Source organism: Balearica regulorum, chromosome Z (assembly GCF_011004875.1).
Source record: "Balearica regulorum gibbericeps isolate bBalReg1 chromosome Z, bBalReg1.pri, whole genome shotgun sequence".
Lineage (NCBI taxonomy): Eukaryota > Metazoa > Chordata > Aves > Gruiformes > Gruidae > Balearica > Balearica regulorum.
In genome coordinates this window covers 55,583,343-55,599,803 of record NC_046220.1, presented here as the reverse complement: position 1 = coordinate 55,599,803, position 16,461 = coordinate 55,583,343, and the positions used below count along the sequence as shown (strand labels likewise).

The 16,461-nt window shown below is 36.9% G+C and overlaps 2 protein-coding genes across 7 annotated transcripts in view; one reads left to right on the top strand and one right to left on the bottom strand.

Moving 5' to 3' along the window:
- The window catches only part of UHRF2 (ubiquitin like with PHD and ring finger domains 2), a 95,026-nt gene extending 83,844 nt beyond the window's left edge, over positions 1 to 11,182 (top strand). For 4 of the 6 annotated variants that reach the window (XM_075739494.1, XM_075739491.1, XM_075739489.1 and 1 more), the window contains 7 exons: positions 1,661 to 1,767; positions 3,594 to 3,756; positions 4,292 to 4,429; positions 5,248 to 5,371; positions 5,779 to 5,942; positions 8,426 to 8,524; positions 10,083 to 11,182. In XM_075739494.1, the coding sequence (XP_075595609.1) occupies positions 1,661 to 1,767; positions 3,594 to 3,756; positions 4,292 to 4,429; positions 5,248 to 5,371; positions 5,779 to 5,942; positions 8,426 to 8,524; positions 10,083 to 10,229 (942 nt within the window). In that variant the 3' untranslated portion in view covers positions 10,230 to 11,182. The remainder of the gene's footprint in view (positions 1 to 1,660; positions 1,768 to 3,593; positions 3,757 to 4,291; positions 4,430 to 5,247; positions 5,372 to 5,778; positions 5,943 to 8,425; positions 8,525 to 10,082) is intronic. The other 2 variants (XM_075739495.1, XM_075739490.1) reach the window with 1 other exon arrangement.
- Positions 11,183 to 13,408: 2,226 nt separating this feature from the next.
- Positions 13,409 to 16,461, bottom strand: part of GLDC (glycine decarboxylase) — a 46,862-nt gene continuing 43,809 nt past the window's right edge. Inside the window, exons 23-25 of the mRNA XM_075739488.1 lie at positions 15,765 to 15,937; positions 14,996 to 15,076; positions 13,409 to 14,040 (exon numbers count right to left, since the gene is read on the bottom strand). Coding sequence (XP_075595603.1) covers positions 13,897 to 14,040; positions 14,996 to 15,076; positions 15,765 to 15,937 — 398 coding nt within the window. The 3' untranslated portion in view covers positions 13,409 to 13,896. The remainder of the gene's footprint in view (positions 14,041 to 14,995; positions 15,077 to 15,764; positions 15,938 to 16,461) is intronic.

Here is a 16,461-nt window from a genome sequence, read left to right as displayed (position 1 = left end):
TTCTGCTTGTACATCAAAAAACTGCCTTAGCAATGTTCCATACTCTGCCACACCACGAACACGTGTTCAGTTTCTTCTTTGTTATGAAACCCAAATCATTCTGGATTCATGACTTTCCAGGATGTATCTGTCTTGTTTTCTGAACTTGGCACAAGCTTCTTAATTAGTGTTAAAATGTAATTTGTTTCAAATGGCCTGATTCATCAAGCAAATACATCCCCATTCATATTATTATCACAATCATCTTTGTGTGATCTGTGCATTTTGTTTGCCTTTATAATCACTGAAAAAAATTAACATAGCTCAATTCTGTGATACCTGATTTTATACAATTTATTTTACATAATTTCTTAGTAAATAGTTCTCGTCGGTCTTTCATTCTTTTGAAGTTGCTTTATATAATGTCCTCGTACAACATCATTCTATTTCTGTTATTTATTTAGACATTCATTGAGCAGAATAGGTAGACTTTTGAGAAAGGATATATCGGAGTTTATACATGTCTTTGTTAGGTTTTGCGTATTTTTTGTTAACATCATAGCACTTGCTTTTTTATTATGTCTAGATAAATTTTGATCAAGAAATACTCTAAAACTGCAACTGAATTTCTGTTAGGTTTTCCCTACATAGAATAAACTAAACATAATTTCTGTAATTAATCTGTGGCCTTGTTCAACCAGCATTTCTCTTTCTAACTATCTCTTTTCTGCTGTTGTCAGTCATGCAATATGTGTAACAGTCTTGCACTGGATCCTTAATAATGTCAGACTTTTAATAGTGGTAAGAAATTGACTGAATTTTACTACTGTGTACAAGTATGTTCAGATTTTTGTTGTAAAAATTTGTATAATCATTACTTTTCCTATTAAGTATTTATTTTCTACTATTGCTTTATACCAAATTTGCAGAATATATATATTTGTATAATATATATATTTCTAGAAATACTTGGATTTGCCAGGAGTAATATGAATTTGTGTGACATATTTCCTAAAGAAAATAGTAATACTGGCTTTACTTATGTGTATGTAGATTTTGACTGTTTTTACAATTCATCGTAAAAGATATTATCAACCTTTCTGCAATTTAACAAAAATAATATGTAGGAAATATACTACAGAATTATATCATCAGCTTACAAAATGTATGTCTAAATGAGTTTAAGCTCTTAGTAGTTCAGAAGAGGTGGGATTATTGTTGCATTAAAGTACCTGTCTTGTACGTAAGGCAGAGCTCTTTGTACTTCTTAGCACTTAGCCCCTTGCATAAGCTGAAGTGATCCCTCCAAGGTATTTATTATGTATTTTACAAACATGACATTCTTGTAAACCAAGTGAAAGCTCTAAATCAAGTAACCACTTGCTAGAATGTGTTCCCTTCCTCAGAAAGACAAAAAAAAAAAAGGTCCAATTTTTTAAGACAGTCAGGTTTTTAATAAGAATTTGCTGGTGAATATGTTACATGCAGACCAATAGTTTTGTGCTGGCACAACTCCTGTAGAAGGACAGTGACAATGAAATTCAAACCACATCTTTTCATGGCTTGGATTGTAGTTTTTCTCTGTCTAACTAAATAGAACAAATGAAGGCACTTTTTTTTTTTTTTAAATTGAGTTGCTTTACTTTGGAGTGTTAAAATGAAGGATAATCTTCTTGCACAGGATCGAGGAGATGAATTCACTTACACTGGGAGTGGAGGTAGAGATCTTTCTGGCAACAAAAGGATTGGAGAACATTCATTTGATCAGACATTGACACACATGAATAGGTAAGTTTTGAAGATAAAGTTAAAAAGTATTCCAAAACAAAGACATGGGTTGTAGTGCTTTGAAATTTAAAACTAGCATTCATTCACTCCTGTACATGCTGCTTTTGTAAACAGTGGTGCCTCTTGCTGCTAAGAGGCATTTTATCAAACATTATGTTTTGTTGATTTAAAGAAACACAAATGAATTTAAAGAAACAGAAATGAAATACATTGCTGTATCACTGGTGCAACTAGTAGTCATGTCTCTGGTTGAAATTGTCCTACAATTTCCGTCAGAGGACTCTGTTTTAATTTAACGAGAAGTTTGTCAAAACTCTTAAGTGGATGTTTTCTCTATGTTTTCCGGGTGTGTATTTTTAAGTTTCTTCTTCAGTGGTTAAATCAATTATGAAATTTAAGTAGGAAGACAGTACGTTCATTTTCCCATGTTAAAAGATATCTTTCCTATTTTGCTAGCCCTTTCTTCCGTCATAGTTTTCTAAGAAAAGCAAGGTATTAGGATGTTGCTTTATCAAAACCAAGAAAATCTGTCCAAAAGATGAATTGGACATCTGCTTAAAGTATTTTTATGTCCTCTAAAAGCCTGCTTGAACAAAGAGTTTTCCTTTTCTATTTCTAAGAGCATAATCTCTGTTATGCTACTGACCACTTAACACCTGTGGGGTGCTGAGATTGACTGAGACCTTTTCTTTGCCAGGTCTGCTTTTAGATATCAGCTGCTGCTGTCAAGCAGCATGGAGAGGGATTCTTTCAAGCTTTTTGGTGGTACTTAGAGGAGAGTGAGAAGAAAAGCCTGACTTGGCGGCTGAGAAGGGGAGGGAGGGAGAGAGAGAGGGAACATGATGTGAACAAGAACAAGGAGGGAAGGAAGATGGAAGGAGGTAGGCTTAAGCAATAGGTTTACAAGCATATCTAGTGAATAGAACAAACTTGCTTTGGGAAACAGAATTAAAAGCTGGACTCCTTAGTCTCAGCATTGCTCTGCTCTTAGCAAATGAGAAATCCACTGGCAAAGCTTGACTTGCAGCTTTGCAGGGGCTAGTGCACATGGAGTATAACAAGGTGCTGCTGTCTGTTACCGATTTTGATCCAAGGTTTCAAGCACTTTGATACTGAAGGTAATGATGATTCCATGTAGTTGAATCAGTATTGATTTTACTTGTCAGATACCTTTGTTTATATATAAGAAACATTTTAAAGTCGGCATTGCATGCCTGTCTCTTACTGTTCTGTACAATGCGGGTTTTATACTCCTACCGTGTTTGTTTATAAACCATATTGTTTCTTCTGTTCTAACATTCATGGTTTGGTTTGAGTCTGATTCTGAACGGTTTTCAGTCCCTGGTCAAATCAATCTGTACTTTTTTTCTATAGTGTTTTTCATCATATTTGTTACTTTTGTGTAGACACTTAAAAAGCCTTAAAATCTGCAGTTAATGGAGCATAGCAATAGGGAAAGTTTGCCTTTTGTTATAATTTTCTTTTAATTCCCTTAATGCTATTTAGGAAGATATTATTTTTAAAAATTAAGAATATTAAATCTTAGATGACTGATTTGTTTTATTTAGCAATATCAGCTGAATTTTCATCTGTAACCTTCTCAACAAAATATTTTGTGTTCCCTTTTTTTTTTCGTACCATATATGGTAGCATGATCTCATTGCTTCCATCAGTTCTGCAGTTGTTAAAGAATATACTGAAAAGTTCTATGCTGCTTGATAAAGCTTAATTATATAAGGGAAATAGATATGACTTAATTACATTAAATCCTAAAAATCTGTTGTGCAAAGCAATCTAGTTTATGAAGATTTTAAATCTCTTTCTAGGGCGTTGGCCCTTAACTGTGATGCCCCACTGGATGACAAAAACGGAGCGGAGTCTAAGAATTGGAGAGCTGGTAAGCCAGTCAGAGTTGTGCGCAGTTCAAAAGGACGGCGAATCAGCAAATATGCCCCGGAGGAAGGCAACAGATATGATGGCATTTACAAGGTATTCTGATTTCTACTGAGTGCAACATAACATTTTTCTTCAGCTGTTTTTATAAAGTCTCGTGTTACATTGCAAATTGTTCATTATTACTTAAAAGCAATAATTCTTTTTTTCTCCATGATAGCTTTTTAGCCTTAGCTTATTCTGCAGAGAACTGAACTGAAATTATTCAGAGCAGTGATAATAGAACATAGTCCGTAATAGTATATATAAAGTTGAATATGTAAACGAATTTATATGTACTTACTAAATCATATTCATCTGTGGAAATCAAATTATTTCTTCACTCCTTCCAACTATATCCTAGCTTTTTGTGCATTTAGTGACTTCTCAGCATGTAATATAAAAGTGTGTGCCTTTTAAGAGCACTGTATTTATAAAAAATGGAAAAATATCACACCTGAGGGAAGAGCTGCTGTATAATAGTAATGTATGACTTAGTCTTCTCATTTCTTCTTGAGCCATTAAAGTATGACTATGTGCTTGTGTTTGGCTTGTGATAAAATAATGGGAGTAATTTTATATTGTTCTTCAGGTCGTGAAATATTGGCCAGAAATTGGAAAATGTGGATTTTTAGTTTGGCGCTATCTTCTGAGGAGAGATGACGTTGAGCCTGCACCTTGGACTTCAGAAGGAATGGAGCGGTCAAAGAAACTGGGTCTAAGCGTACAGGTTCGAATCAGGACTCGCAGAGTCAGATTATGCTCAGTTCCAGTAAACAAATTCCAGAAATAGAAATCAGTTAAATTAAAGTCCCTTTTTTTTTTTTCCTGTACTTCACTGTGGTAGAATTTAATGCCAAAAACCACCACAGATTATCTGAAGACTGAAAGAATCCTTCAATAGTGACACAGCAGAAGGAACGGTGGATGAAGCTTTCTGACTTAGTAAATTGCTTTGCATATATGGATTGGAAATTTAAGAGTTTGAATGTAGTTTTGTGATCGTTAGGCTGGAAAGAATTTTTACAAACAACTGTTGTTGTAGCTGAGTCTGTCTGAGAAACTGAAAAATCTGTTTGTTTTTATGTATTCTTCTCTCCATGTTACTGAGGAATTTGTATGGATAGTGTATTTCAGGCACAGAAATAAACTGACCGATGAGGACTTGGGCAATGCAGAATCCATGAAAGATGGAAAGAATTAACATACTGTTTCTTTTCTCAGCAAGGCAATGGTCTATCTTACAGCATACCCTCATCTTCAACTTTGCCTAATTGATTTGTATAGTTGTAAGGGCGTAGGTATGAATATTGGGTTCCTTTTAATACAATTAACTCTGGATTAGATTCTTTGCCTTGACTACACTTCCTTAATAATAGATACTAATTTAAATGTTTTCTCCATTGTGTGCGGTTTAAAAAATTATTTTGTAGTTATTTCAATATGTAGTCACAGGGTTTTAAAGCGTTTTAGAAATTAGTCTTGTTAGTGTTTAGGAATTCCTGTGTGACAGTGGGTTTTGATTTAAATCTCTGCTTTTTATTTTAGTATCCAGAAGGTTATTTGGAAGCCATGGCTAGTAAGGAGAAGAAAGATAAGGTTAAAAGGCAAACTGTGAAACAGGAGCCAACCAGCCAGAGTAACGGAAACCAGAAAAGGACAATTGATGATGGTATTTCTTTTTTACATTTTTAGCATCCATCAGCAAAGTCTGTCATGTTATGTTTATTGAGCCAGTAGCATGAAAACTTTGCAGAAGTGTGAAGTTATTTGGAATACTAATGTAAACTGATAAGCACATGGTCTGTAATTAAGTAGTAGTGTAGGGATCTTACTCTTTTACTACTATTACAGGGTTTTTTTTCTCTTAAGCTGTGTAGAAAAATGAACTGTCTTTTGTGTAACTGTGTGCTGCAGACCAAAACAATGCTGAAGAGTATGAGTTGGAGTAGGGATTTGATTGCTGCATTTCATGAGTGTAATCCATGTTTTAGCTTTCTATAAACAGTTTTGTTTTCCCATTTTATTAGTTCAGACTAATACTCTGTTGTTACTGTGTCTGATGGCCATAATCTTAAGCAGGTATAGAGGAACCTACAAATACATCCAAAGCCATGAGGATGGGAGATGGAGGGAAAGGAGAGGCTTTCCAGCTGACCCAAGAGCAGCAATGGCTGATTAGAGAAGACTGTATGAACCAGAAACTGTGGGATGAAGTACTTGCTTCTCTTAAGGAAGGACCAGTATGTTTGCTGCATGCATATTTTTAATGTTTATCTTTTCTTTAGACTGTTAGGAGAAATCTTGAGGCTGTCTTCAAACTTAATTTGCTTGTTGAACTTTTGCTGAATACAGACTGTGTCTAGTGTTATTTTTATTTCTAAGACTTTGATTTCAATTTGTCGTAGTTTTACCCCAGCTGGCAGCTGAGCACCACGCAGCTGCTCACTCACTCACCCCCATGGTGGGATGGAGGAGAAAATCAGAAGAGTACAAGTGAGAAAACTCGTGGGTTGAGATAAAGACAGGTTAATAGGACAAAAACCAACAAACCAGACAAAAAACAACAACAAAAAGCACCCCCTAAACCCCAAGTGATGAACAGCACAATTTCACACCAACCAAAAGTCGATGCTGCACAAAACCCCCGTCTGCCCAGCCTCTCAGCCCATCCCCCAGTTTTAAACAGAACATGACATCATATGGTATGGAATATCCCTTTGGTCAGGTTGGGTCAGCTACCCTGGCTGTGCCCCCTCCCAGCTTCTTGGGTGCCCGCCACCTTCTCCTTAGCAGGGCAGTATGAGAAGCCAAGAAGTCCTTGACTACTTGGCAACAACTAAAACCATCAGTGTGTTACCAACATTATTCTCATCCTAAATCCAAACCACAGCACTACACCAGCTGTCAGAAAGAAAATTAACTTAATCCCTGCCAAAACTAAGAGACAGTTGTACAATTTGCTATTGATGGCTTCGTTTACACCTGCGTAATAGAGATCTTTTCTTGCTCAAAAAACATTTTGAAGTTAGAGGTGGCTTTTTTGTCCTTTTCATTTTTGAAGGGAATGTGTCTTCTCGGAAATTATAAATGTATTTTTGTGCTGTGCTGATGTAAGGAATCAGACATGGTTATAGTCACTACTTTTTCTTTAGACAGAAAATAATTTTATGACAGAAAATACAGCTCGTTTGCTTTGTTTAAGAAGATAGAAGTACTGTCATCTTCAAATTTTAATATGAAATGAAAATATTTTCATCCAAATCTAGATTATCCCACTTGGTAGAGAGGGAATGTTAAGTAAGATAGAAAATACTTTCCTCCCCCTAAATGTCAAGAAAATAGCAAGAATAGCTGAAGATACAAGAGACAATAGTAAAAAAAGTCCACAAAAGGAGTATCTTCTGAAATATTATGTCTTTCAGTGATAATTAGTCTTATCAATGTCAATTTCATAGTTATTTTAGCTGTTTTCCAGAAGAAATCAAGGCATTAAGAAGTTGAAATAACTGGCTAAAACTGAACTCGGTGAAAAACAAACCATTGGTTGGAAAACAGATATCTAAAAATTGACATACATAATTAATTTATTTGAGAATTACCAGTGGCTGTTTATGGTGCTTCTGTAACAGAAAATCATCCATAACTCCCTGTTTTTCCACTTACAGTACTAGTTTTTGCTATAATGCTGCTGCAGTTGTCTTTGTGTAGAAACTACACAAAGTAAAGTTACTCCCTATTACCTGTCTTCTATCCGGTGTCTGCAATGACTAGAAGGAATTTGAGCTCTTAAAATTGTGCATGATGACGGGCAATAGAGATTTGTGTTTGTAAAAAGGAGAAAACAGTAATTTAAAAGTGGTTGAGTTATTGATAAGTCATTTTCCTACAGATTCCTATCCATAATTTTGGTAAAATTTCCCTTTGGTTGCCACTAAAGGCAATGAGAGTCACTGGTAGCTTTGGGTTGCTACCGTGAAAATGTAAATCTTTCTGCTTGAAACAACCACCTTCCCTTTTAAATAAATAAAAAGTGTTTTAAGGTAAATCTGGTATTTTAAAAATTGTTACAAAGAACCATATTTTGATTACCTGTAGATCTTATTTTTCTATATCCAAGCTTGTATTCTTGAGATATTTTGAGATGACTGACATGCCAGAGATAAGCATGCTTGTGTATGTAAAACGTCTGGTACAAATGTATCTTGAGATTCCTCAGAGATGCCCTGAGAAGATTTAAAAATCAGAGAGGTTGATTTACACGCTGCGGAGAATTTGACCTGAAGAGAGAAGAAGCAATTAAGCTAGCCACAATCCATAAGCCTAGGAGGAGGTGCAGGAGTGGCTTTCTTAGCAGCAGTTGTTCCTGTGGCAGAGAAGCAGGGATCTTTCAGGGACATGCACATTTCCAGCAGCAGTTACTAAACACAATTACTTACTTTTCTGACCTATGCTAAGAATCAGGCATGAGTGGCCCTCTGGTCTGTTTCATTTTGTTTCTAACAATACAAACAAGTAAATAATCTGTAAAACAATAGTTGTCCGATTTGTGGAAGAGCAGGGAAATTAAGCAGTTACAGACCTGCTTCCTGATTACTTTTAGAAAGCTGCACTCATGGATATGGAGGACTTAAGAACTTCTGGAAGTTCATCGTCTTTATGTAGTACGTGGCATTTATGAGAACTGTAATAGAGTTTGTCTTTTTTATTCCTTTGCCATCACTAGAGTTTTCTGAAGAAACTGGAACAATCCTTTATGTGTGTCTGCTGCCAGGAGCTGGTTTACCAGCCAGTGACAACAGAGTGCCTCCACAACGTCTGTAAAGTAAGAATAAACTTGGTCTTGCTCTGGGCTGTTTTCTTGGCTCTGAGCCACCAGCCACCAAAGTCATATGTATTTTAGAAAGACAATATTTATTGCCTAACATTCTGAGCAAAAACAGGCAACAAGTTTGCATTCAGTGATTGCTGTGTAACCTTAATTTTATGTAATAGAGTGGAAGTACGTTTAGTATAGTTCCTGATGGACATAATAAGTGAAGTTTACCATTGCTGTCATTCCTTTGTGATCAGTGGAATTACACTACGAATTGGTGTGGTCCAGGAGCTAGATGTTGGCATGGTAACAATTTAATTTTATATAGTTAAGGAATAAAACCAGATTTTATAATTGTGTAACACTCTTACTAAGAGTTGTTGAAAGGGTGCAGGGCAAATAGAAGAAAATTGTTTGGGCTTATTCAGAGAAAGTTACGTTACCTTGTTATTCTTGCCATTGTTTATGTTTGGTAGGAGGGTCACAGAAGTCAATTTATAACTCATGTATCTTAAAATCTTGATCAGTTGGATATAATGTAAGGAGTTTGGAATCCAGTTTGTACTAATTTTTGTAGCACTGAATTGTGTGCTCAATTGTGCATATTTGAACTGTGGCCGCCATACCTATTATTTCTGCCTAAAAGCCTAAAAGGACTCAGACTATTATCATCCTAGTACAATATCTGATAATGCAAGTTTGCTGTTCAAGAAGGTATGCATCACTCCAGTAAAAATCACTGTGTTGTTATGGATGGCCTGCACACATGGAATGATTATGGCTCCTTAAAAAACGTAAAAAGTATTATGAAGGGCTTAGTATTTAGAATTATGGAAATTGGAAAACCATGGAGAAGAGAGAGCTGAATGGCAACAAAGTCAGAAAGCACGGAGCGGAGTTTGAAGATATCAGTGAATATCTGTGAATACAAAATACATGCAGTTCAAGTTGTAAGGAATAGTTTGATAGTAAGCTGCTATTGCTGTTTGAGCACAAACCTGCCCGGATAAATTTCTGATATTCAAGCTCACATGCTTGGGCTATCTGCAGCCTGTGGTAACATGGTAAGAAGGGCAGCGCTGATGCTCATGTGTTAGAGATTGTATTATTCTACATATGTCTTTAAGGCTTAACTGAATCTCATCCAATGAGGTAGATGGAGATTGTTACATAAACAATATATCTGGTATATTCACCTTCCTCTTGAAGGGCTGGAAAACTGTAGCAGTCTGTGAAGCTAGAAGAAAGCTGCAGGCATGGCTGTGATTGACAGGAAGGCACTAGTGGAAATGAAGGGAAAATCTCAGTGGTGATTTTTTTTTTTTTTTTTTTTTTTTTATTCCTCCCAAGCTCAATGTTTCACATCCCAGCCCAGAGCAGAGTTCCTTGGTTAGGACATTTTAGCTATAGAGGCAGAAGTAGTGATTCCCGTTTTTCTGGTAGTACAGCAGGTTGCATCTTTGGTTTATAGTGATTCCTTTTGTTTGGTTTATAGTGATTTGCTGTTAGAGCTGTCAGTCTAAAACAAAGTTCTCACAATTTACTTCTCTGTCTCTGTATGTCCCAGAGTTGTTTACAGCGCTCCTTCAGAGCTGAAGTCTTCACCTGCCCTGCCTGCCGCTATGACTTGGGAAAGGGCTACACCATGGTTCCCAACAAGATCCTGCAGACACTACTGGACCAGTTCTTCCCTGGTTACAGTAAAGGACGATGATGTGCTGCGATTCTTCCGTACTTCTCCCAGTGACTTTATAGACAGTAAAGGAGAATAAACATGAGAAATTCAACAGTGGACCAGCCAGCTTGATGGGACTCAATATATTGTCACATTTTGAAGCAGCTAACCCTCTTTCCCTCATAGCCATCTTTCTGGTGTAGTGAGAACTCTAATTCACAGCTGTCTTTTAACATCAAGGGTAGTTTTGGCCAGTTAACAAATAGTTTTTAAAGAAAAAGAAAAGCCTCAGCTCTTACTGGCCTAGCTGATGCTGAATTTATGATTTGTTTTTTTTGTAACTACCTCAGGACAGAGGAAAATAAATTGTGGGGATAACAAATAGTTAGTGAAGTTTTAGCTACACACTGCCTCCTGAATATTAGTTGTGCCTGGTCCATGTGGTTTGATTTACAAGAAAAAACCCCAAACCAAAACAAAAACCCACAAAAAACAGCAAAAAACCAGAAACAGCACTTAAGCCAGCTGGATTAAAGAACAGCAAATTCTGTGGTGTGCATAATCCTTTTTTGTCTTTTTCTTTCATTATGCTGTATTTTTTTGCAAGAACAAGCTGATTTTTAGTCTATTTTTGTGAGCTTCATTGTGCTTTTCTTGTATCTTATGCAAGTTGACTACTAATGACTAATGAGAACAATAAGAATGCATTGTTGCTGCATTAGTGTAAAGTGATCTGTGTTTTTTGCACTTAAAAGAGCGTATTCAAGACACTCTAGTTGTGTAAAAAATATTTCATATAAAAAGCCACTTCTGTATTAGTTAAACTGTATGCTTTTAGTAGGTCTTGTATCAGTGGCAATACATCTACATGGCATTGAAGGCAGTGCTAGCTTGGAGAGGGTTCAAATCGCTTCATATTGTGATCTGAAATTTTATATACAATATATCCTCCCTAAAAATATACCTTATTAAATATTTTATGATTCAGAAAAGTTGCTAATTTTGTTTTTACTGTTATCCAGTTATTTAAATCATAACATTTTAATAGATTACTAAATGCTTGCTTTAGGTGGGCTTCTTGTTTTTCAGACATGAGGTTTTATAGTCCTTAACTCATTCCTCAATGAAAAAAACATTGTTAATTAAGACCAAAAAACCCACCATGGCATCAATATCCATGGGCTCACACATATTCTACAGCAACGGCTGTCACGTAGCTGCTCTGGTCTGCACTGAGCATTTGAAGGAAGATTGTTGGTGCTCAGCCACGTACCGAGGTTGGAGGGAGCCCTTCCTACCCCCTTGGCTTTGGCAGTGCTTGCTGCCAGAGCCCACTAGGTGCCACTGGGAGCTGCGGGTGCCCCGCACAGCAGTCAGTCAGAGGTTCCCACCATAGGCACCGGGCTGCCCTGACAGCCTGTAGCCTGCAAAGGAGGCATATATGGAAGTATATACGTCACTCTCAGTAACTGAAGATCTTGCCCTTACCCTGGTGTGGTTATGAGATGCACATGGTAGTGCTCTTTTTGGTGGCTGAAACTTAGCTTAATGGGTTATTCACTTCATCCAAAATAAGCAAGTCCTCTCTCTCCCCACTCTCACTCCCATTTCTACTTTGGATTTCAGTTGCATCCAAAACACATAACGCTGGTACTATGTAGTCGTGAATCAAAAAAAACAGGTGTTGCTGAACAGTTTTGAAAGATTTAACTCCTCAGCTTTTTCTGTGCTTACTAGAATGAGGGTTCAGCCTTTGTTCAGTAGGTGAATTGGTATTAGTGTTGAGCATACAGATTATAAAAGCTGTAGACAGATTCTTATATCCTGCTGAACTTCTATGTTTTACAAAATGGTAGCTCAGTATTTTATTGGGAAAACAGATGTAATTTTACCTTTCTAACAATCATTGCATCTGTGCAGTAAGCACACAAGATTTGTGGCTTTTTACTGGATGGTTGAGTGCTGTGAAATACTTTATACCTTTTAATGCTTTTTTTTCCATTTGATAGCTTTTACCAATTAATTGATGAGATAAATTTGGAGTCAGTTGGAGGCCAACAATGGGAAGTTCTCTGCTTAATACAAAAATACCTAAACAAATTTTTTAATACATATTTTCAGTGATGGACACAATCATGCAACATGAAATTTGTTTTAGCAAACATTTAAAAAGTAGCTTGACAAGACACTGTGGAGTTAGATTCGAGGCGCAGGAATGCTGTCCTTTTCTCACATTACAAGATGGGAGTGTTTTCTCACAATTTTTTTATACCCTTAGTGCTATATCAGTAGCCTCCAAAAGACGCCATTTTCAGTAGTAAATTCAGAGTATAAAATTCTAATTTTCTTCACTACGTGTTTAGACATTTTAGGACCTAGGTGCAGCTTTTTATACCAAAACTGGTATCTGGCCTAACCTTCCTTTAAAGAAATCTATTCCTGTCTCCTGTCATCTGCAGGCTCTATGTAATTAAAGCCCCCAATGACGTCTAAAGGTAGGTAATGAAAAAGTTGCAGTCCCAAAACTTTCACTATACAGGACACACAGGTACAGTACTTAAAATAGTGCTCTGAACACTAGTGTCGTTCCTGTCACTTCAGAGAAAGCCCCCAGGCATGAGTGTGCTTGTAGACCTTCAAGAAGAGGTCAAGTAGTTGCTGGTTGTAAAGTGCAAAGCTGTGCGTTTGCGCGTGGCATTGTGTGTGGCAGCAGGGCTCTGGTCTCGGGGTGCTCTGTGAATTCTTGGAGGGACAGAGCTAAAGCTGTGGATCAGTTTTTACACTAGCTGTAGACTTGTGTGACAAAGCAAGGCAAGTTGAGTGCACTGTGTAAACCAAAGCCAGTATCCAAAATGAGAGATCATAGAAACTGCGGAAGGACAATACCTTGTCAGGCAAGATCTAACTCATACGAAGCAGTTCAGAGTCTGTTAGAAAAGGTGTTTTGTGTCTTCTCTGGAATAAGAGGAGAGGTTTAGATGGAACTACAGGGACATACTGATGTGATACAGAAAAAAGTTAAGTTTGTTACTGCTCAGTGAAACTGATCATTCTAGCTCATTAAAAATATCAGAGGTTTATTTCAGTATTAATTTGCTTTGTGTAGAAGCTGCTACTGCTCTGGCCATTCTGGCAAATCAGAACTAAAGCTTCATAGTTTCATACTGCACTTTTGGGTAAATCCAGCTGAAAAGTTAAAATCCAGAACATGACAACACTTAAAATGCTGACCAATTTTATTAGAGCACTAACATTGGTAGGTAAAAAAACCAGTATGAAATATTAACACTAGCAATGCTAGTCGTAATACATGAAGTAAATTGAACAATCTACTTCATCTGTTTTTACAGAATATAAACAATTACTCCTGCAGCTAATATCCCTTACTATCGCCTTATGCATCTGCAACTTTTCTACTTTTTTTTTAACCATATCTTCCATGATACTTTTCAAATTGGGCCTTAATTGTTAAAAATTTAGCACAAAACAGACAAAATGCTGAATCAAGGCAACTTCAACTGCTGCAGAACAATCTCATTTTGTTTCCACCTAATATATTGATTGTATTTACATTTTAACTAAGCAGTGATTCAATTAACAAACATGGTGATTATCCAAAATATACACAGTATATAAATCCCCTATCAGGTCTGGGAGGAAAAGGCCATCCTGATGGACTCAGAAATCCAGGCAGCTGGAAGCAGTCTTACGAAGATGCTCTTTTCTGTTCAGAAAAAGGAGATTCATAGGCTTCCATTGGTGGGCAGGTACAAACCAGGTGTTGATCTCCATATATGTCATCAATGCGAGCAATTGTGGGCCAAAACTTGTTTTCAGGCTTCACAAATGGCTAAGTACAGAAGAAAAAAACCCAACTATTTTAATTTTTCTACCAAGCAAACCTACATAATTGTAATAGATATTACAAGTTTTAAGAATGACAAATGCTAGAAAAGTGGCTATTTTTAAGTGATGTCATACTTCAAATCTTCACTGAAAGTTAACAAGCATGTATAACAGAGGTGGCAGTCAATAGACCAGGTCCTCTAACAAATGCTTGCAAAGAAGCATTTGTCATGGGATAAAAGAAAACTATGACCCTTTGAATAACCGGCTTACAGATAGGAACCATGGAAAAGTGAAGGAGACTACCCAGGCCTGTGCTGTTCAGTATAGTTATAATGTAATATATAGAACAAGGTGGCAAACTTCACAGGCACAGTTAAATTCTTCCAGTACATAACAATATAATAGATGCAATTCAGTTTTAGGTGAGAAAAGTTGGTTGCACTTATATTTAGCTGTTAAGACTGTGGAAGCAATTTTATGTAGTGCTCTGAAGAAGTCTGATGTATCCAGCTCCAATTTGACCTTTATTTGTAGCAGGCTCACATTTGTGGGGCGTGCCCCATGCTGACCGTGCATCTTGTCAAACCCTCATCCAAGTTCTTGGGAGCAGAGTTGTGAATGCCAGGACATGGGACTCTGAGAGCCCCTGGTGCTCAGAACTGAACGGGCTGTTTCCCATAGGAATATCCAATACTGAAGTGGTGCAATTTAGAAATCCAAGTTTGCGCTTCATGTGTACAGACTTCTTTTTAAAGATCCTTTTTCCTTGTCTTGAAAAACAAAACTAATGGAACTACTGTAGAGCTCACACACATAAAAAATTGAGCAACAGTAAAATTGGCTCTGAAGTTTTTATTCTTACCAGATTACTTCATCTCCAACTGACCACAAAACCACAGAGCAGAAAAAGCAAATTTATGTCTTACCACACCACTAGGACCCCATTATTTACTCACCAGTGGGAATGCTGCCACTTCTCTGGAATAAGGACGATCCCACTTGGAAGAAGTGACACAGTTCAGAGTATGTGGTGACATCTGCAAGCAAAAAAACATGTTTAGGACATGAAATTACTGAATTCAGTTGAATGTATCAACCTTCCTTCAAGTTTACATTACTACATATAAATAATTACTGTCCAGAGAGTTTCTTCAGAATAGCATTTCTGTGGGGGGGAAAAAAAAGGCAGATTTTTAAACAGGAAGCAAGTCAGTATCTGGATTTTTTTGTTTGCCTGAAGATACTACCCAAAGTCTGAATATGCTTCCCGCTTTTCACTAAATCCCCTCGGTATTTATAAAGTCTGTACAGCATTACAGGAGTTGGACAGAACTTAAGCCTATAGCAATTTTGTGCTGCAGTTGCTAAAATAATTCATTCAATTTTTACTTTGCTGTTAGTTTTAAGGTCATTCCTCTTAAACCAGATAAATAAGCATCTTTCATTCATCACTTTGAGACGGCCTCAAAAATTATAATCATGTGCTTGTATAAATAACTTTGCTCTGTCAGCAAAGGCCAGACTTCTGACTTGAAAAAGTCAACATTCAAATTTTGAAAAAGTTTAAAGTTTCTAAAAAAGTGAAATTTCAGTAAGTTCATGTGTTCACTGTTGCACACAGTTATTTTGCAGAGTACTGAAAGACCAGAAACCAGGCTCATGTGCTCTCAAGTAAGTCTCAAGGGTTAAGCTGATGCTGATAACTTGCTCTACCTGCCATCTTACCTTTAGTGGGTTAATTTGGGGGTCCATCCTGCCCTCCTCTATTTCAGCAATTTCCTGCCGAATACTGATCATCGCATCACAAAATCTGTCCAGCTCTGCCTTGTCTTCAGACTCTGTTGGTTCAATCATAAGTGTCCCAGCCACTGGCCAGGACATGGTTGGAGCATGAAAACCTGATGAAGAAGAAATCAGTCACGGACCAGAGGTTATGAGTTAATACATGCATTAGTTAGCAATTTATTCACAAATTCATCCCTTTCTATGATCTTTACATGGCTGAACTCATGGGTAGTGTACTGTAGAGGTAAGAGACTTTTCAGGTATCTTAGTTTTTAACGTTGAAGGGGTAATGCCATTGCATTATTTACAATGGAGATATACACTGATTTAATGAAATGGTTTTAAAACCTGCTCGTTTTTTTGCTTTGTTACTTTTAAGCCCAAAGTATAACTACATGATCTTTAAGGTCCCTTCCAACCGACACCATTCTATGATTCTGTCCTGAGTTATTTCTCTTTCTGCTGCTCACTTCAGTAGAAGTGTTTTGTCACTTTAGCTTCTTAGGCTGAATGGCAAAGTAAGACGGGTATAGATTTCTATACTGGTAAAAAAGGTAAAAAGAAAAGGTGGTCTCTCATGATTATCTCTCTAAGCCCTTAATGAACATGAGACCTGAAATGATTGTGAGATATTCAC